The 21,506-nt window shown below is 44.9% G+C and overlaps 1 protein-coding gene across 1 annotated transcript in view; it reads right to left on the bottom strand.

Moving 5' to 3' along the window:
* CTNNA1 (catenin alpha 1) overlaps positions 1-21,506 on the bottom strand; it is a gene marked incomplete at its 5' end in the record, with an annotated part of 117,221 nt that overhangs the window by 1,682 nt on the left and 94,033 nt on the right. Inside the window, 7 exons of the mRNA XM_032847546.1 lie at positions 366-500; positions 2,053-2,158; positions 2,275-2,456; positions 3,576-3,686; positions 8,218-8,369; positions 8,950-9,150; positions 17,509-17,665. Of these exons, the coding sequence (XP_032703437.1) occupies positions 366-500; positions 2,053-2,158; positions 2,275-2,456; positions 3,576-3,686; positions 8,218-8,369; positions 8,950-9,150; positions 17,509-17,665 (1,044 nt within the window). The remainder of the gene's footprint in view (positions 1-365; positions 501-2,052; positions 2,159-2,274; positions 2,457-3,575; positions 3,687-8,217; positions 8,370-8,949; positions 9,151-17,508; positions 17,666-21,506) is intronic.

The raw sequence follows: 21,506 nt of genomic DNA, 5'->3' as shown, positions 1-21,506 counted from the left end.
AGAACCGTGGCACAGGGAGAGATACTACTTGAATACTCTGTGAAGAAGGGTGGAGGAGGTCTGAGAAAGCCTGGCTAGGTTATCTTTGTAATTTTGGAACAGGTTCAATTTCTCTCTAGGGGGAGAACAAGAAAGATAAAAATACTTTTTCCCAGGGAGAGACCAGCCAGGAATTGGCTCCCAGCTGTCACCAGGCACTGCGGTTCATCAGGGTGCCTGACATGCAGCCCATGGGCACCGAGGACGGAGAAGAAACCAATGGTTTTTCCACAGTGTACTTTCGTGGTTTCAGGGCAGGTAAGAAGTATATGCGGCCAAGAGGCTACTTTCATTTTGGAGAATCACTTTTCATGGATATAACTTACCCCAGAGACGACGAGCTCCCCTCCTAGATTCTGCACCTCAGCCTTGACTTTGCTGCAAATGTTGAGCTGGTGGCAGTACAGGGCGATCCGCTGCAGGTAGGCCAGCAGGTCCTGCTTGCAGGCTGAGTCTGGGCACTGATGGGGGAGCAGCAGGTTCAGCGTCCCAACCCAGGCCTGGCCCCAACACAGCCCCCCCAACACCAGGCAAAGCTGGGTACAGCTCAGTGTGCCCTGAAGGGCAGGGGAGGGGAGTTACCAGTTACTGGGGGACTCCGGTCCTAGGCTCGCTCTGCTGAGGCCCACGTCCCTCAAAGGGAGAAAAAGCCTCAGCAAGAGCCTGGTTCTGAGAAAAGGGAGAGAATGCTCTGAGCTACTAATAACCACCCAAGTGCTCGTCTGCTCACAGGACTTTATGTGCTCAACTGTGATGCACACTGTAAACACCTGACAAAAAGGAGACGTTAACTTTCGGCAAAGACGGGGGATGAGTGAGTAACCTGACGCAAGGGAAAGCACACCTGAGGTCTTGACCAACTTCAGGGAAACTCAAGGGCAGCCCATTTCCCGTCCTGTTGCCAAAGCTGAGGATGGCTTAGGAAGCTTCCCCCCAGCAACAAAATAGAGCGCCTCTCTCAAGTGTTTACAGCAAACCCCTCCCTCCGGTGAGGCTGAAGTGTACTGAGAGGTGGTCTTAACAGAGGCCTGGAAAGCATGCTGGGGCTCCCGAATGTTGTGCGAGGAAGCTAGCGAAGAACTGTGGACCCCATCTGGTCTGCCCATTAGGACTGTGCTGACGGCCATGTCCCACATGGAGTGGAGGGCAGGACCAGTGAGGAGAGGCTACCACTGGCTGGGCCTGGGCTGTGGAGGCCTGGGCTGAGCTGGTGGTTGCAGAGAGGAAAAGACTGGGTGTGGCCAGCAGATACACCAGGGCTTAGTCCTGGATTGCAAAGAGGGGAGTCAAGAAGGACCTCTGCATCTTTGGCTTGAGTGGTGAGGAAACATGGCCACTTGTTCTGCAGCTTGGATCCTTCTGGCAAGGAGGGGACTGCAGGGCTGGACCTGCAGACAGAAACTCTAATGGGCTACAGGGGCTCTGGGAATAAACTTAGAGCATCAAGGGAGATGTAGTGTAAACTTGCCAAGAGGCAGGAATGACATTTGTTGATACATGCATATGGAAGCAAAGGGATGAAGGCTGGGTGCTTGAGAACACATGGTACAGGGGACAGACACATCTGTCCCCAGCAGAGCCCATCAGCTTTCCAAAGCACTGGCATGGGGCATCTAGTTCTTAGACGAAATACCCCCACGAGCTGCCCAGTTTCAGTGTGGGAGGCCCCAGAGGCAGCTCCCGGCTGGATCTGCAGGCAAGGAGGAGAGAACAAGCAGCAGCCCACAGTAGCGGCTGCCGAGCCGCCACCACGGCAGACGGCAGGATACACACACCTGCTTTAGAGAGGTGCTTGCACGCACACTATGCCTGGCTCCTAAGACTTGTCAAAGGAAAGGAGGAACTCAGAAATCCTTACAAATCTCTGCTGGTATTAATCGGGGAGGTTGACAAGTTAAGCACAATGTCAGAGATAAGATGAGTGCCGTGTCCCCAGAAAAACATTACTGTTACCACCTTGGAGCGGTCCAGGTTGGGGTGACCTAAGAAACCCAGAGCAAGCCTCTCACTCACATGGTCTGCAATGGTCCGGCCGAGCTTGTCCATCCTGGATCCAGCCTCCGCAATTTTCTTGGCGGCACTGATCACATCTGATGTATTTTTGAGCGGCCCTTTACCTCTGACGAGAGAGAACAGGCACTGTCATATGTAACTGGAGATGGACAGAAAAAGGAAAGGTCTGCAAAGCAGCACAGGGTCACCTCTGTGCACGTGGTGGGGGTGGGGGCGGCTCACCGGGTGAAGTCTGTCATCTCCATCATAATCATGCACATCTGTTTGGCCAGCACGATGATGTCATTACCACTGTCGTCCCACTTGGACACTTCGGCATCCAGCTTGCTCTTTTCTTCCTGGAAGCTGGCCACCTGTTCTGCAATCTTTGCTTTTTGCTCCTGGGGAAGCTGAGCCATGATCGCCTGGAATCAGAAGCACAGAAAGCTCTTACAGAAAGAGAAGATGAAGTTCTCACAGTGCATTAGCCCAGAGTATTTCTACCAAGCAATCTATGACATAGGTAAGATAATGCTTTAATAGATTTCATTTTTCCTGAAGGTCCATTTCTTCTCATTTGGAGCAGAAGTTGACAGCAGCCTGAATTTCCGACCCACTTTCAAGAACAAGTTTTTGTGTGGAGAAAACACACTGCAAAGGATAGAAACCTAACATGGAAGCTTCCAGATCACACCTGTACAGGAACAGAAGCTGCTTAATTTTTTGGTGAGTTTATCCTCTGCCTGCTGCCGTGGGGAGAGGACATACGAGAAGGGAATGATGCATGGAGCCCTCTCCCTGGTGGGCCCTGACTGGGCACTTCCCATGGCTTCTACTTTTAGCTATGTGACATGGCACTGAAACCCTATAAAAGCAGCATCTGGAGGCCTGGTGCCCACCTCAAGGCCCACAGACACCAAGCCTGGAGCTGCTCCCCACTCAGCTCCCCCAAGTGCTCATGATGGAGTGGGGTCCAAAAGCAAGGATGCATTTGCTGTTCAAAATGATTTCTACGGAGTGCAAAAAGACTCCACAGAAATATTTCTTGGCATGCTCCCAAAAACATAAATGCTATTGATTGAAGATTTAATGACTCAAATGAATGCAATGGCTCTGAATGATTTTCTTGAATGTACCACTGTTGTTTTTTTTGTAAACCATGAATAATTAAATAGTTCATACCCATGATATCATTGAGATGGGCAAAGACAGCAATCTTTTTCGAATTTCACAATCCTTTTAACAAACATTGCATTGACTGGATGCTAGGGCACTCCCGATGCGGGGCTCTGTCATCAACCAAAGCCCCAGGGCACAGCTGAGGCAGAGGGCTTGTTCCTGCCCTGCTCCCAACCAAGGAGGTATTCTGGAGGAACATACAACAGGCTAGCATGTGCCACAACTGAGGTTCACCTCAGTCCTGCTGCCAGAGAGAGAATGGGAAAATGGTGTTCTCAATACTGAGTGTTTTCCTAGAAAATAAAAAGCCAAGTTCCTAGTGGCACAGGGAGGAGCCGCAAAGTGAAGTCAAATATGTCTCTTACCCGGGCACTTTGGCCAGCTATCAGCTGATCATCTTCTGTCTGGACGCTTGTCCTACTTCTGACATCGAAGTCCTCCGTCTCAAAGTCAGAGTCATCCAGTTCCTCGGGGGTCTACCACCAACACAGAGATCACAAGTCAGACACAACCCCGGGCCTCTGAGCCCAATGTATGAACACCCAAAGGTCTGGATTTTCATGTGCCATGTTCCTAACAGTTCTGGGGAATGAAGTTAAAATCATTCATTATTCGTCCCAAGACCCCACCTCACTGATGCTCACGTTGGAAGCCCACCCAACAAACACCAGGCAAAGACACCACATCAACACTTGCCAAAGGGGCAAGGAGTTTCTTATGGGGGCTGAGGCTTCAACTTCCACTTGAGTCAACACTCTCTTTGAAATCATGTACTCCTCTAGCACCTGTATCCTAACACAAAGGTGACAATTACTCTGGGTAGGAAACACTGTATTAAAAAGAAATATTTTATCCAACATTAAGCATATTTTTATAACCTTCCCACTTGACGGCAAAAAAAATTAATGAATTACATAATATTGGGGTTTCTCTTAGGATACTGCTTTGAGGAGTACAAATAAGCAATGTATTTTGATAGATCCTTTTTATTAATACAAAAAGAATATGGCAGGTAAGGCCTGAGTTATGTACCAAAGGGTTCTGATTACCAGTCCTAGCTCTTTAATTATGAAATAAAATTCCTATTTCATACAACCTCCAGCCTCTCATGATTAGCTGCTGACTTGAAACATAATGTTGTCTTCTGGAAGTTATCAGTAACAGGGCAGCAGGCGGAACAGCTGGGGTTGGCTCTTGGCCCAGCTGGCCGGCCTGTGACAGGAGGGCAGTGAGGCGAGTCCCTCATCTGCACCAGGACCTAATCCAAACCCATCCCAAGGGCTCACTGTGAAGCCCCAATGTGAGGATGTGTGAGGAAGCATCTGGCCCGGCCAAGACTATCTTGGGTTTGTACACAGGCAAATGCCAAGCCTGTCCCTAAGTGAGATGAGGTAGGGATGGCGTGGGGGTGGGGGGTCACACTAGGCACCAGCAAGCCACAAGGAACACCGAAATGGAAGATCCTGGAGTCTCTCTGACCTGGCAACATGAAACACTACACCACCATTGGCCATTTTAAATCCTAGGGTCACAGACACCTGTGGAGGATCTTTCTCAAAAACGTGCCTGCTGGTAATACCTCTGCTTCTGTACCCCTCCAGCAGAGACCCAAGAACAGTGCTTGCCAAGAAAACCCAGTACTTCCTCCTCTTTGATTTTTGCAGAGTATCTGTGTGCCAAGTACTGTTCTGGGCCCTGGAGGTACAAAATAACTAACACACAGCAATGTCCCTGTTCTTGCATATATACAAATGGGAGAAATGACAAGAAACAAAATGAGAAAGTAAATTTTATCACATAAAGTGATGAGTGATAAAAAGCAGTGAGCAGGATATGGGAGGTACCTGAGAGGGAGTGTTCTAGCACAATGGGGTCATCACCAGAACCAAGGCCCAGAGGCAGGAACTTGCCTGGGGAATTAGATGAGCAAGGAAGCCATGGAAGAGAAACTCAACTCACTGCCCTCATGTCACAGGTCCACTCCAGTCAACAAGAACCCCAAGGGAGCAGCAGGCGGTGAGGTCCTGGAAGGCCTGCAGGCTAATGTGAGGACTGGTGCCCCACACAGCCTGCAGAGGGTGCTGAGCAGTGGGTAACATGATCAGACTGAAGCTTAAAAGGATCACTTGGGTTGCTCTGTGGAGAGTGAGACTGCAGGCATCGAGGGATGAGAACAGGGAGGCAGCTGCATGAATCCAAGTGAGAGATGCTAATGGTCTGGGCTACAGTGGGGACTGTTCACATGTGCTTTGTATTATGAAGGTAGATCTGACAGGATGTGCTGACAGATCGATGTGGGACAGGAGACCAAAAGAGCAAGCAAGAGGGAATATGAGGTTTGGGCCTGAGCAAGTAGAAGGTAGGTTGCCATCAACTAACACATAAGACCAGGTGGCACAGGGTAGGGGTAAAAGATAAGGACGTGCCTATTAGATAACAGAGTGGCAGAAAGGGGCAGGTGAGTGTGGGACTCCGGAGAGTCACCCCGGATGCTTTTCTCAAGTCTTACCCACCAAGGGAATGAGGACAGTTGTAGAAGAGTTTGAGAACTTTGCTACCGGCATGCCACTGGTCAGAAGCTGAAGAGATGAGGACAAAGCAGCAAAGCAGACTAAGAAAGAGGGGGGCCAAGAGGTTTTCTTAGAGAGGAGGGAAAAGTGCCACGAAGAAGGAAGGGGACAATCTTAGGCAGGAGCACTGGGACAGTCACAGAGAGAGGGGAAAGCAGAGTCCACGTGCACAGCCAGGGCAGGGAGCAGGCAGGATGTCCAGACCATCGCCGCACCAGAGAAATAACAGATCACGCAGGAGGCGAGCAGGAAAGTCTGAAACCGTCCCCAGGCGCTAAGACTGGGGGGCAATGCTGGCCGGTTCCAGGACCCCAGGAGGGGCGGTTGCCTGCACTCCTCCGGGCTCAGCAGATGGCGGATTCCATGAGGACCCTACTGTGGGAGGAACCAGAAGCAAGTGAAATGGTGCAAAGGAGAGTCTGTGGACTAACAAGAGACGCAAAGCTAGAAGAGGAGTGAAGCAAAGACCAGAGAGGCCGAGTGAGGTGGCAAGGGAGGAAGATTCAAGGTTGTCACAGTCCGAGAGAGTGGGAACTGCGGAAAGCGACACCTGACACTGCTAATGATAAGGAAGGAGCTGAAGGGCTGAGGTAGAGGACAAGACAGCAAGCAGCTGAGAGTTCCTGGGACTGGAAGGATTCTTGAACTGAAGCAGCAACAAAGCTCAGGTGCACAGCCATTATCGAGGACCTGCCACATGGCTGCTTCACAGGCCTCTGCCCGCCGCGCCCCAGCTCCAGGGCTCCCAGAGGCCCATGCCTCTCCCAACCAAGGCCCCAAGACCGTGCTCCTGCCAGGCTGCTGCCATCCTTATGTCCCAGCACAGTTCCTTCACGGCCTGGCCCTGCACTGGGCACATTACCTACATTACAGCTCATTAAAACCACCAGCACCTCTGGAGATAAGGGAACCTGCCTATAGTCTGAGAGCTGGAAGAGGGGCCTGGGAGGCTTGCCTGCTCCCAGGACTTGCTTTCCCACAACAGGACTTGAAGAAATGCATGCATTTCCTTTCATGTCTGCAGTATCTACCCACTTAAACCCCTCAAACCTCACCCACCCATGACTCCTCTTTATCATTAAGGTTCCTTTTATTCTATTTAAGTGTCTGTCAGTATGGAAAAGAAGTCTGGAAAAATAGGGATGTGTTCATTATCGATGAACTCACAGTCGATGGGACTGTGAGTCCCTTCACACCACTGAGCTATGGCTGCTGGGTTTAACCTATCATTCACCCAGGCCAGGTTTCTTCTTGGCCACACGTATGCAGGAAGCAAATCAATTCCCTGCCCCCAACCCCCACCATGTCTAGGGGATCAGGAGCCAGTAAGAAAAGTCAGCAGCCTACCAGGCAATCCATGAACACTTCTCTTTCCTCCTCACCCCCAGGGAGGAGCAGCAGTGGTCTTGCCCAAGTGTTTCTACACTGCATACAAAATGGGTCTAGCCTCATGCCACTGCCTTAGAAATGGCCTCTGTTTCCAGCTGACAATCTGGCTAGATTCTGCATGGTGCCAAGCTGAGAAGATAAAAAGTGGGGCAGAATCGCTGCCTACCTTGAGAGGTTTGACTAGCAAACCATGAAAGTGTAAATGAAACTCCCCTGAGCCTACCAGCCCGGCAGCCCAGCCCAGCCCAGCCACTATCTCTGCAGTAGGCAGGCCCCGCAGGGCAACCATGGCTCTGCAAGGAGAGTGGGGCCTGGACTAGGCTTGTAGGACCCCCGGGGGGCTCTGGGGAGAGAGACACATACTCCCTGCTTCCAGCTTCCAGACCAAGAGGCTCATTCTCAGAACAGCACGTGAGAGACGAAACGCTAGGGAAAGACAGCTCTGAGAGCTGGCCCAGCACCCTGCACTGTATTAGAGGGGACAGTAGTTTCTCAAAACCCCTCTGTTTATGCCACCTCAGAGGGGGTGCTGGCCTTTCCCTCACATGGTAAGAACTGCTGTGTTCTTGGAGCAAGTGGGTCCAATGGGGCCAGGAGAAGGTGGCACTTTCGAGAAGCATCAGCAGCCGCCGCCACAGGCTCTCATCCTTCCCGTGCACACTGAGCCCCAGGAGCCTCCCCGCCACTCCTTCAAGGACAGCAACACTCTACGTGAAGGATAAGGGAGTACTCAACCGAAGAGCCTTCATTCGGTGTTTCTTCCCTCTAACTTACCAGAAGCCTCCTATTTGTGGGGATGATATGCCTGCAACTAAATCCTCAGAGCCAACTCACATTTGCTCCCCTTCTTGGCCCAAGTTTGGGCTCTAACTTGCAACTAAAAGTCATTTTAGACAACATAATTAAATATATCTCATTCTAACAGCTTTTAGATTCATGGTTTTAATATACTGCCACCGCATCTGGTGAGTTCCAGAATGATGCATTGCTCAAGTTTAGCAAATGATAACAAAGAAGCTGTTAAAACATCTAAAATGTAGTTACTCACCCTTATCATCAACACTGCTTTCCTGATGTCCCGGATGCCATCGTACACCAGGCGGGAGGCATCGATAAACTCGTTCTCATCCATGGGCTGGGCAGGGTCTGAGCTGAGGGCTTCCACGGCTGCCTCCACTTGCTCGGTAAAACGTGGCATGACTGTGGAGAAAGAGGCGAGGCAGATCCTGCTGGCCCGGCAGACAGCACCATTCTACCAGCCCTCCCTCAATCCCTCAGTGACACAGAGGCAGCGAGGTATGTGATGAAGAGCCTCTGCCTCTACCTTTGTGAGCAATATTTATAGTGGAAATAAATTAAACGCTGTATTTTACCAAGACTCAAATCATCTTTGTCTCTGATCAGATTCTGCAATACCAGATTCGGATGGATGAGCCACTGAAGTGAGACAAAGTGGAGGCCTTGCTTAAGAACAGGACCGCCCCCCGACCTTAATTTAGTATTTATTCACTAACAAGACTCAACAAAGAAATTCATCTCAAATATGTTCAGAACTATTTCCATCATAAGCTGTGGGACGCATGGGAAAGAAAGGTGAAACACTTAACTTGGCGGATCAACTTCTCAAAGTCTGATGTTTGACCCAGACATGTCATGGGCAGACCTGCACTGTGTCCTGATCTCACCCTTCCTAACCACAGGGTCTGGACTCACAGAGTGGTCCGGCCTACCCAGGCCATCTGTGTGGGTGGAGCACAGTAAAGGGAGGGAGTCCCCGAACCTGTGTTGGAGAGCAGCTTCGTGGCTTCCAGCACCTTCTCTGTGTAGACCCCTGGCTCATAGTTGTCCATCTCTGAGGTCACTACATGAATGACCCGAGCAGCCCGGCCTCGAATCGCACCAGCTGTGCGGTCCAGCCCATCCACATCTTTCTCCTGGAGAGCAATGACGCATTTGTTCACATCTTCCAAAATGTGATTTTCTGAAGAACAAATAAAAACCTGAATGAGGGAGAAGGCATTCCACTAGAAGGGGACAACTACAGGCTGGCATCTATCACTCACTCAGTGCTCGTTCTGGGTCAGCTGCAGGGCCAAAGCTCCCCATGTATTTCACTGAAGAGACTGGACTCACCACTGGATTAACTGTCCCACAGAAACTCAACCTGTAATCACCTCCAAGAATAACAATCTTCAATTCCAGGTTTATAGGTAGAGGGAGAGATGAATCAAGATCTTTAAGGCACAACTGTTCTGTAAGCCAGGCAGAAAATTCAGATCACAGAAACCTTAATAACTTCTCTCTTCTTTTAATCTCACTGACCTTAGGTCCAAAACAAAGTCTAAAATAGAAGAAAGCATTCACTAGAAGGCTCTATCCTTCCAGTCCCTTGCCCCTTCCTCCAGTAGATGCCAGTGGTATTCAGACAATTTGCCAAGAAGCCAGGACAGTCCTGGGATAGAAGGTGCTGGAAAGCAAAATGAAGCCTCCTTTGGAAGACACCAAGGGAACCCACCTGGGGCAAAACATTTAGTAATCCTTTTACAGGTGGCCATGGAACTACTGTGGTATTTGCAAAAACCCTTGAATCCTGTTAAGCTGACAGGTGACTCCTACTAGTTATAGACCTGGATTTGGAAAACCCATTGAAACTATTTTTCCTCAAAGCAAAATGCTTAACACTGGATTCTGGGAACCCCAGAGTAAGGAGTCAGCCTCAGTTTCATCTATAGTAACAGCAAAGTGGAAGCAACCAAAATGTCCAAGAGCAGAGAAGGTATAAAATATGGGCACTACAGAGCTATTCAAATGGATGATGTCAATCTGAACCGGCCCACCCAGAATGGTGAAGGAAATGTTCTCACTGCCCCAGAAATGCAGAGACCACCAGCAGACAGCCCAAATGACAGGGCTGCTCAGACTCTGTGGGGTGGGTAGGAGAGTGAAAGAAAGGAAAGCCCCCATGTCCTCATTTGGCCACTGTCTTTCTGTTCAGAAAGGAGTTTTCTTTAAGACCTTTAAGAACTTGTAGAAGACATGCTCACTCGCTTAAGCCAAAAGAATACCTGGTACAACAGGTCAAAGACCAAAGGTCCTGGTTTTTCTGGAGGAGCCAGAATAATCAGGGTAAATGTTAGCCGCTTAGAAAATGTATCTGGGGGGCACCTGGGTGGCTCAGCAGGTTAAACCCTCTGCCTTTGGCTCAGGTCATGATCCCAGGGTCCTGGGATCGAGCCCCACATCGGGCTCTCTGCTCAGCAGGGAGCCTGCTTCCCTCCTCTCTCTCTGCCTGCCTGTCTACTTGTGATCTCTCTCTGTCAAATAAATAAATTAAAAAAAAAAAAAAAGAAGAAAAGAAAATGTATCTGGTCATTTCTTTGTCAGCCCTGGCCCTCTTCTGCACTGACATGTCATTATTCTGGACTGCCTCCTGATTTAATCCATTTCCAATGGCCATTCCCCTTCCCCTTGCAGCCTCTGCTAACATACTCAATCAAGTTCTATGTGACAGTGTCTAGAAGGGAGCTAACAGTAAGCTTGACCTCTTAAGATACTTTAAACAAGACAGTGGTCATGGTGCTATTTCCTTTCATGTCAAAGGGAGCCAGAGGCAAGTGGTACTTAGTGTATCTACCAAAGAGCAGAGCACCACAGTGCCCTGCCTTTGGGCTTCAGGCTCCAGTGTAGGCCCCAAGAGAAACCAAAGCCCTCCTCCTTATAATTCCTAAGAGACTGCAGGCAAAATGAGTAAGATGAAAAAAAATCACAATGAGATAGTAGTAATGATGTAAAAGAACTGAAAAAGAAGTTTGGTAAAAATGTGTTTCCTATAAAATTCAACACCCTGACCCTGGCTCCAGGAGTCCCACTCCTTGGTATTTATCCAAAGGAGCTGAAAACTTAGGTCCACATAAAGACCTGCAAATGGATGTTTACGACAGCTTTGTTCGTAACTGCTAAAAGCTGAAAGCAACCAAGATGTCCTTCAGTGGGTGAAGGCAAAAATGAGGTAAATCCAGACCATGGGATATTATTCAGTACTGACAACAAATGAGCTACGGAGCCACAAAAAGACATGGAGAAACCTTCAGTGTGTATTAAATGAAAGATGCCAATCTGAAAGGCTACATACTCTATAATTCCAACCAAATGACCTTCTGGAAAAGGCAATAAAAACTATGGAGACAGTAAAATATACTGGGAGTTGGAGGCAGGAGGGAAGAACAGGCAGAGTAGAGAGGATTTTTTAGGGCAGTAAACACTATATAGGACACTGTAATGATGGATACATTTGTCCAAACCCATGGCAGGTACACCAACCAACAGTGAACAGTAATGTACATTATGGACTTCGGGTGATAATGATGTATAGGTTCATCAACTGTGACAAATGTGCCACCACGATGGGGAAGGCTGTGCATGTGTGGGGGTACAGACAGATAGAAAATCTCTGTACCCTCCTCTTAATTTTGCTGTGAACTTAAAATTGCTATAAAAGTTCTTCTTTAAATAAATTAAAATATTTCCAGTGAAAGCCAAAATACAGTATGAATTCCTATTATAGAAGGGAAAAATGAATTACCACTGTATGGCTAACAAGACCCTAATTCAAAAACTAGAGGAAACTTGCTAGAGTTTCCATCGTACTATTAACAGAGAAAATATTATTAAACTTTTTCATAAACAAATTTTAGGGAGGATATATAAACCAATCATAAGAATAAATGGGAGGGGAACCCACTGGAAGCACCTTTTATAATACAAACTCTTTACATAACGTAAGCTGAACAGACTGATACTGAGCCTGCACATAACTTTTGCTTTTGCTAAACCTAACACATTTTTTCATTTGTATTTCGTCTTACCAAGGAAAGGAAAATAAAAGAAACAAAAAGGAAGAAGTATTGCTAACTAAACCATGGACCAATGTTTTCTTTTATTGCTGATTTTAAAATTCATCCCTGTTTCGAGATTGTTAATTCTGGTGAGGAAACACATCTGAGAATCAATGAAGCATAGCATTCTTTTTCATTCATTAGACAAAGTAGCCCAAACTTCCACCAAAGATTTGTTAACCTTCATCTAGACACTGATGTTTTTAAAAATCAATTTTGAGGGGCGCCTGGGTGGCTCAGTGGGTATGAGCCTCTACCTTCGGCTCGGGTCATGATCTCAGGGTCCTGGGATCGAGCCCCACATCGGGCTCTCTGCTTAGCCGGGAGCCTGCTTCCTCCTCTCTCTCTGCCTGCCTCTCTGCCTACTTGTGATCTCTATCAAATAATAAATAAATAAATAAATAAATAAATAAAATCTTAAAAAAAAAAATCAATTTTCACTTTCTTGAATTAACACTGGCTTTCTTCTAGTGAACCTAAACCAAGGAAGGGCTTGCCATGTTTTAGCAACAAAGGAAGCCTTCTATTTTGGGAAGCTGACTAAAGTAATAGTCTCTCCCATCCCTCAATAGCGGTCTCTAGGAAAGCCCCATCCAGCTGAGGCCACCACATACCCAAGATTTAAGCACCAATTCTGCTCACTACACTTCAGCCATCAGGCAGAAATGAGTTTCCACTGGACAGGTACAAACAAGGGAGGGTTGGAGGTACCTATGCTAACCTAAACCATAAATTACTTTAGCTTTAATTGAATTACCAAGGAAACTCAGCATGGGTCCATTATGAGTTGACACACCAATCTGTACCCCATTAAATACACTGACTATTCAACATCAGAGGTGCCACTTAAGAGGAAAAAAGTCACAAACACAACAGTCTAATAAGGGATCATATTATGGACACTATTTTATGTTTTTCATTTCAAAAACCTTTCTAGGCCTGCCTCCACCCATCTATCTCATCCTTTTTGGTGACTGCAAAGTACCCTAATGAATAGATGCAAGGGCCATAATTAACTTAGTCTTCTCTTAGACATTTTGCTTGACAAGAACATCCTTGTACAGGTATTTTGGCAAATATTTAGGTACATATCCCTGGGGAAAATTTCTAGCAATAGGATTACTAAGTCAAAAGGCATATATGTTTAAAGTAGATGTGTGATGCCTAACTGCCCTCCAAGCACCAAGCTTGGAATTCTCCAAAAAGGCTGCATGAACTCATACTTCAATTCATGATGAGTAACAGGGCCCATTCTGCATACCCTTTGCTCTGACTCTACTTACTGACGTAAACTTAATACAGACACAGGAGGTGACAATATTAATACTTCATATAGAGGACTTAATCTATTCTGAGTGCTTGACATTTAACTCTTTATAGACTAGCCATTAAAAAAAAAAAAAAATTAGGGGCACCTGGGCAGCTCAGTCGGTGAAGCCTCTGACTCTTGGTTTTGGCTCAGATCATGACTTCAGGGCCATGGGATTGAGCCCCACGTCTGGTTCCACACTCACTGTGAAGTCTGAGATTCTCTCCCTCTGTCCCTCCCCCATGTATGCCTATGCGCTCTAAAATAAGTAAGTCTTTTAAAAAATAAAATTAAAAAACACCATTAATTAATGAGGAAACCAAGGCACATAAGTATTAACTGAACTGCTCAAATTCACACAGCTAGTGGGCACAGGAATCAGAAATCACACCCAACTTGACCACTACTTTATCTGTAGTTTCATAGGTTTTTTGCTCTCAAACACAACCCCTCCCCAAATTGGGTATAATAATCCTTTTATTTAGTGGCCTTCCATCAAAAAGAATAGTAATAATGGCCTTCAGTCAAACCAAATTCTTTGGGCACACTGACACTTGGTGAAGAAGTACAAATCACCACTCTTAGGTGTTACCCTAAAGTATCTAATGTGGTATACTATTTGTTTCCAAAAGCGTGAGGTAAAGAAATGTAATTAGCCCAATTAGAACGACTCTAAACACTTGAATTAAAAAAAAAAAAAAAGGGAAGGTAACTGAAACTTCCACATATAACCAGAATAAACATTTAAGAGTAAATTACACTTCCATGGAAAACATTTATCAAATACAATTCAAATGAAATTCAAACAGTCTTTATCACTTTGATAAATTTCAAATTCCTGTCCTTAAGGGATCAGTCACAGTATAAATATACTTGGGGTTTGCTGAATGCGCTCTACCATCTTAACCATCTCCAATATTTACAAGTCACATTCTGAATACAAGTTGGTGAAAAAGAGCCCCCACTCTCTCTTCCCGGGGTTGGGCGGGCATGCATAACCCCTGAAGTGCCACTGTCTCATACCTGATACATAGGGACCCAAGTTTCCTTTGCCCTGCAGCCTCATGAAATGCTTGGTAGGTTGGCCAGATTATACACAATATGACCATTACTTCTCGAGCCACAAATTTAGATATGACTTGTGGCAAGTATGCGGGAACTTTGGGAACCAATGGAACTGAATATGCAGGAATAATACAGAGAAAGTAGCCCTATTCCCTAAGTAACTTACTCCTGAAGGGGTTCTTGGCTAGTGGACGGCTACATTGAGTGGATGAACATTGAGACACCATCAATTCCAAGAACGATTTGATGGTGGAAAATCAGTAGTGGAAATATTCCACAAAATCTATCACACTGCTAGAGGTACTAGAATATAGGAGAAAACAGTATACAACAACCACTCAAGGGAGTCAAGCAGCTTCCTTACTCTGCATTTAGCGAAGATGTATGATGCCAGAAGCCAAGCTGAATTGAGACTGTGCTGGGCACTTGCCTGGCAGACCCTTTACGTGAAGACATGCCAACCTCATTGACAGGACTGCTGAAGCCCCAGTGTGCCACAGGGCAAGGGGAAATTGGCAAAGAGGGCACATTAGGATGAGGACAAGATAGGACTCCTTGTCCAGAGGCTGTCTATGAATGCTACAGACTGATACCCACTCTCCAAACCATGGTGCACAACGAGAGATGCTGTCAACTGCCCCAGGGCGAAGGACTGGACACCAGTGGGGGCCTGCCCAGTTTAAACTGGGGTTCCTCATGATGAGAGCCAGTCACTTCCCTAGCAAGACTGGGTCAGGTGAGATGGGAAGACAACTCTAGTCGCCCACAGAGACATGCTGAAGCTCCCATGGGTGGGGGAGGTGTGTGAGGACAGAAAGTGTGAATGCTTAAAACTGGTCAGTGGTGGAGAACTCTGCCCAGGCATTTGCTTGTCTCCTCCTTCATCCCATGTCCCTATGAAGCACACCATAAGAAAATTATAAGAATTATGAATAATAGGGGTGCCTGAGTGGCTCAGAGGGTTAAGTCTCTGCCTTCAGCTCAGGTCAAGATCTCAGGGTCCTGGATCGAGCCCCATGTCGGGCTCTCTGCTCAGCAGGGAGCCTGCTTCACCCCCAACTCTCTGACTGCCTGCTTGTGATCTCTTTCTCTGTCAGATAAATAAAATCTTAAAGAAAAAAAAAAAAAAAAGAATTATGAATAATAGCCTGGCCCTGTTACTCTTAATTGCCTGACTCTGCTAAGTGAGCCTGTGACAAAACTTTGGAGAAATATACTGGGTAGACCTCTAAAATTCAGGTACTCTGAAAATATCACTTTCTGACTGAGAGAACTGTTCCATGTTTTTACTGTCTAAACTCCTTTCCATCGAGTCGACCCCTTATATTTTCCCTCATCTGCATAAACATTGAATATACTCACTAGATAAAAGTGTATCTGTTAAAGAATTTGATTTCTCTTTACCATGCTTCTGTTTTATGTCATACACCCTAAAGATACTGCCTGGATCCCACTAAATGCTACTGCAGAATCCTTTTTATTCTCCAATTTGAAGAATGTTGCACGAGGGACATCTGATTCTATTACATTTTATTTTGCTGTAAGAAGGACTGAAAATCCCTTGAGACCAAGCCTGAGCTAAACCCAACCTAATCACAAGAAATAAGTATAGGAATGTAGGATCTATCTCCGGAGAGGGGCTTTACATTTAGATTTCGAAATTTGTTGTTTGCTTAAAAGTGTGCTGTGAAGGTGGAATGTTTTTCTCTAAACCTATGAAAAAGAATAATTCAGTACTTCATTGGGAAAAACAACAGAAGGCCAAGATTTCCCAAAAAAGCCATTGCTGCATTTTTGGCACCTGCAAAGATGTGCTTGCAAATGGCTTTTTTGTTTTAAAGTACCAGCACCTGCAATTTGGCAGTCCTGCAGCAGCGTGGCTTATCCCCTCTTTTTGCAGTTTACGGATTACACTCCCTACTCTCTCAAGTACAGCTACGGCTACCAGTCCCAAGGAGAACGGGCAGGAACAGGAGAACATTAATATGCAGAACACACTGTTACCTTAGATATAGGTCATTGCTGGAGGACTGTGCTGTGCATATACTTAAGGCCCGATTCTCTTTCAAGCCCCATTGACACTCAGATCTCCCACACCGCCGCAGCCTGTGGTTCCCTGGGGTGACAGGAAGTTTTAGCCCTACAAGTACCCAGCAACTGACTCTGACCAAAGCCACTGGCCTCAGGAAGCCTGGGACCTCCAGAGAGCAAGCAGTACAGCTAAGGGCAGCAGAGGCCCTGTTACACGAAGAATGCATTTATACTTGCTCAACTTGAAGGAGATGGATTGAAATTTATCTCTGTGTGATAAACACTGAATTGCAGTTGATAGACATTTTCTATATGAATGCAATTTACTATGTCATTACCAGTTTATGTTTATATAATGAAATCAACTGTTTTTGTGAGGTGAATTACCCAGATTTATTTTTTGCAAGTTCATAATTAAATGCCACTTAAATATTTCCTCTCTGTTTTCTATCTGTGCATCATGCAGACAGAGTCTTTCGAAAAGTAGGCAGTTAAACTATGATCATTTCTGAGGGAGAAAGGAAGAAGCTTTCCAAGAAGGGGGAAAAATTATTCTCAAAAAGGAATTCAAGGTGATGGTGCTGGGAATCCCTTCTCTTAAGTTTTACAAGATCATAAGAAATAACCACAGCCTCTCCCAGGACCCATGTCAGTGTTTTTTCTAAATACAACAGCAGCAAGAGGGAGGGGTCGTTATGGTGTTGTACAGGTCACAGTTGCAAAATTTGCAAAATCTTACTCTACACAAATAGGGGAAAACTGCCAGCCAGCTTTCTATTTCCTGTTTCTAAGATCAAGACCGGCCCCACCATAAGGGAAACAATTTCAACCCCACCTCCCACTGCTGAGGAGTCAGTGACAGTTTGTTGTTGTTAGCTGCTGATGTTTTTTTTAATTAAAATGAAAACCAGCACAATATTATTGCTAGAATAATTTACCTGCCCAGATTTGGGGGCGTTTTGATTGTCCATTATTGTGACTTAGGCGAAAAGTAATTATGCACATTCTCACAGGCTTCTCGGGGGAACCAGCTCATTACCTGAGACAGCCAAGAAGTCATCAATGGAAGTAATGTCATCGACAGCATCTGTAAGAACACGGACTTGTTTTTCCCACTGCTCTTTAAAAAGATCCATGTTCTCTTGGGCCAGTTTACTCTGTGGTTTTGCTGCTAAAGCCAATGCAGCATTGATAACCTGCAAAGATACGGAAGTTCCTTGTTTACTCTTTCAGTGTCATGAAAAATAAAAGTATGGGGGCTGCTCTGGTCAGTGCAGCGGCTGTGCTTTGTCTCACACACATCTCACCAGGACCCCCCATACCACGTGCTCCACTGCAACACTCACAAAGATGGAGAGAAGTGTCAGGCAACAGGCTGTATATGTGTGTGTGACACAAACACACTGCAAGTACAGATAGGCAGTGAAATAAAACTATCTCCAATCTCCACTCTGTGACAGCAACTTAAAATTTTTGACATTATATTCCAGGCTTTTTACACACACACACACACACACACACACACACACACACACACACACAATGTAAATACACATGTCCCAAAATATATAACATTACTTGTTTCTTTTAAGTACATCTCCATATCATTAAATATATGTTAAAAGTATCAACTGTTTCTTATTCCATCCTGTGGATGTACATCACTATTTTCCTATATGATTTCCAGGTTCGATCCAGTTACCCACCATTCTTAATTATCTTGTGATGAACATCTGGTATTTCAGGTTCTACACGGGAAGTGTAAAGTTTCTTAAGCTTAAAAAGTAATTTGTAGGGGCGCCTGGGTGGCTAAGTTGCTTAAGCGCCCAACTCTTGACTTTGGCTCAGGGCATGATCTCGGGGTCATGAGATCAAGCTCCACATTGATCCCACAGAGTGTGGAGCCTCTTGAAGATTCTCTCTCTCCCTCTGCTCCCCATCCCCTTCACTCGTGCACACACTCTCTTATAATAAGGGAAGGAGGGAAGGAATAATCTGTAAACTGCCCCCCACCCCAGGTTGATATATAATTCACATACCAAAAAAATGTGGCCATTTAAACTGCTTAAAAGTTTTTAGGATATTCACAGTTGAGCAACTATCACCACAGTCATTTTTAAAACGTTAACAAAATTTTCATCATTCCGAAAACAAATCCCGTTATCTGTCAGCAGTCATTTCTCATTTCCCTCAGTGTTCCTTAGGTCTACCTACTGCCATCTACTAACTTTACTTTTGTTCTCTATGGATTTGCCTATTCTGGGCAGTTCATATAAACAGAATCATATCAATATGTGGGTTTTTGTAACTAACTTCTTTCACTTAATGTTTTCGAGGTTCTTCTATGCTGGAGAATGTGCCAGCACTTTATTCCTTTTTACTGATGAATAATATGCCATTATACAGATATATAAAATTTTATTTATCCATTCATCAACTGATGGACATCTGAACCATTTTCACCTTCTGGCCATTATGAATAAAGCTGTTATGAACATTCATACACATAAATCTGTGTTTTCATTATTCTTGGGAATATAGGTAGGATTGGAATTGGAATTCAACTTTAGAGAAACTGCCAGACTGTTTTCCAAAGCAGTTGCAAAATTTTACATTCCCACCAGCACTTACGACGGTTCCAATTTACCCGCATCTTCACTAACACTTTTTTCTTTTTTTTTCTCCCACTCTTTCTTTCTTTCCTTTTTAATGAGAGCCATCCTAGTGGTATAATAAGGCAACATGGAAGGGAAGCAAAGACAAGATGAAACTAGTGGGATGGGAGCAGAGATCTGGACGAAGCAGAAAAACAGCTACCACAGAACCACCTGGACATGCAAAGTGGAGGGCAGGATCTGTGATAAATTTTGTTAGATGTCATAGGAACTACATGCCTTCAGGTCATGTTTTTAATTCCCAATATAAAGGAGCAGTATTCAAGAATAACATCAATTTAGCCCTCACAGACTTGTTACCAAACAGAAGCAGCACAGCTTGTAGACTGGTGCAACTACTCCTCTTCTTCCCAGAAACAAGGAAGCACTGGGCCACCGAGACTGCCAGCTAGAGATTCGGAGGCACAGGGAACTGGGTAGTCCACTTATTAGTTACTGACAGCCCACCACTTTCAAATGTATATGGGTTTAGACAGTCAATTACTTGTGAGACAAGCTGTCCCATCATCTTTTCATGTGTTATGCGGTGGTCTTCCCTCTTTTCATCATCTCAAGGCTTGTTCTCTGCCTCTTTTCCTTCTTGCCATTGAGGACAACAGTCTTCATTTCTTAACTCACTGATTCACTAAATGCATCAATGAATCAGAGCAAGCTAGACCTTTTAAGAGTATCTGGCTGAAGTAAATGTTTCCTAAGAGAGCCAAATAAACATGGGCAAGGAATTAATTATATGTTTTAAATACAAAGATAATTCCTCCATTACAAAGAGAAAATTGCTCTCTTTGTTCTGTAATGTATCTTATACAGTATAATGGAGAAAAACCACCTTGTCTAAGGTTAACTTTCTCATTTTCATTTACAGAACTGTTTACAGAGGATACTTGATAAATTAAATACTCATTTCTGATGACTCTTAGTAACTTATATAGATACTTACATACTACTTCAAATAATCAAACATAATACTTAGTGGTGAAATCTAGAATCATTTACCTTAAAAATGAAGATGTTATTAATGCTATACCTATGATCACCATTAGTTAAATAATAATATAATGGTCCTTCTAGCCAATAAAATAAAATGGGAAAGGAATAAAAGAAAAAGTTGTTAGAAAGTGACCACAAAATTACTTCTCAATACAGACGATCTTTGTTTATCTAGGAAACTGGAAAGCCAACTGAAAAAAATTTTAGAATTATTTTTTTTTTTTTTAAAGATTTTATTTATTTATTTGACAGACAGAGATCACAAGTAGATGGAGAGGCAGGCAGAGAGAGAGAGAGAGGGAAGCAGGCTCCCTGCCGAGCAGAGAGCCCGATGCGGGACTCGATCCCAGGACCCTGAGATCATGACCTGAGCCGAAGGCAGCGGCTTAACCCACTGAGCCACCCAGGCGCCCCAAAATTTTAGAATTATTAAGAGTTCATTAGGTAGCTAGACAATATAAATATATTTTAAAATTGAATAAATTTTTCTGTATGCCAGAAAAAAAGAAAATAAAATGAGAGAATGTTAAGTTCTTTCTGAAAGCAATTAACAGGAAATAAAGGGGGTTAAATCGGTGAAGAAACCCACATGAGTGAAGTAAAAGTGACTAAACTTTTCTAAGTTACATGACAAAATTTCAAATAAAGAGCAACATATTTCGGGGCACCTGGGTGGCTCAGTGGGTTAATGCCTCTGCCTTCAGCTCAGGTCATGATCCCAGGGTCCTGGGATCAAGCCCCGCATCGGGCTCTCAGCTCAGCGGGAAGCCTGCTTCCTCCTCTCTCTCTGCCTGCCTCTCTGCCTACTTGTGATCTTTGTCTGTCAAATAAATAAATAAAATCTTAAAAAAAAAAAAAAAAAAAAAAAAGAACAACATATTTCTTGTTTGGGAGTAGGAAGAATGACCTATTTATTCACAAATTCATCTAGAGCAATAAATAGCTGGGAATAGTGAAAAAAACCCTTGGGAACAGAGAGCAAGAGTAATGAAGTGAAATAATTAAAATGTAATATAAAGCTAAAGCAATTAGAAGAGAACCATCTAAAAACAGATCCTATCAGGTGCCTGAGTGGCTCAGTCGGTTAAGCATCTGCCTTTGGCTTAGGTCATGGTCTCAGGGTCCTGGGATCAAGCCCCACATGGGGCTCCCTGCTCAGTGGGGAGCCTGCTTCTCCCTCTTCCCCTCCCCCTGCTTATGATCTTTCTTTTGCTCTGTCAAATGAGTAAGTAAAAATCTTTAAAAAAAATAAAAATAGAAACAAACCCTATCACAGAGCATAATTCAGTGTACAATAAAAGTGACATCACATACCAGCAGGGAATAATAGTATATTATTTTTACATTTGATGTGCTATCCGGAGAAAAATAAAAT

The sequence above is a fragment of the Lontra canadensis genome, unplaced genomic scaffold (assembly GCF_010015895.1).
Source record: "Lontra canadensis isolate GAN:19392208 unplaced genomic scaffold, GSC_riverotter_1.0 scaffold189, whole genome shotgun sequence".
Taxonomy (NCBI): Eukaryota; Metazoa; Chordata; class Mammalia; order Carnivora; family Mustelidae; genus Lontra; species Lontra canadensis.
Note: the sequence above shows the minus strand (reverse complement) of the source record. Positions and strands in the feature narration are given on the sequence as shown.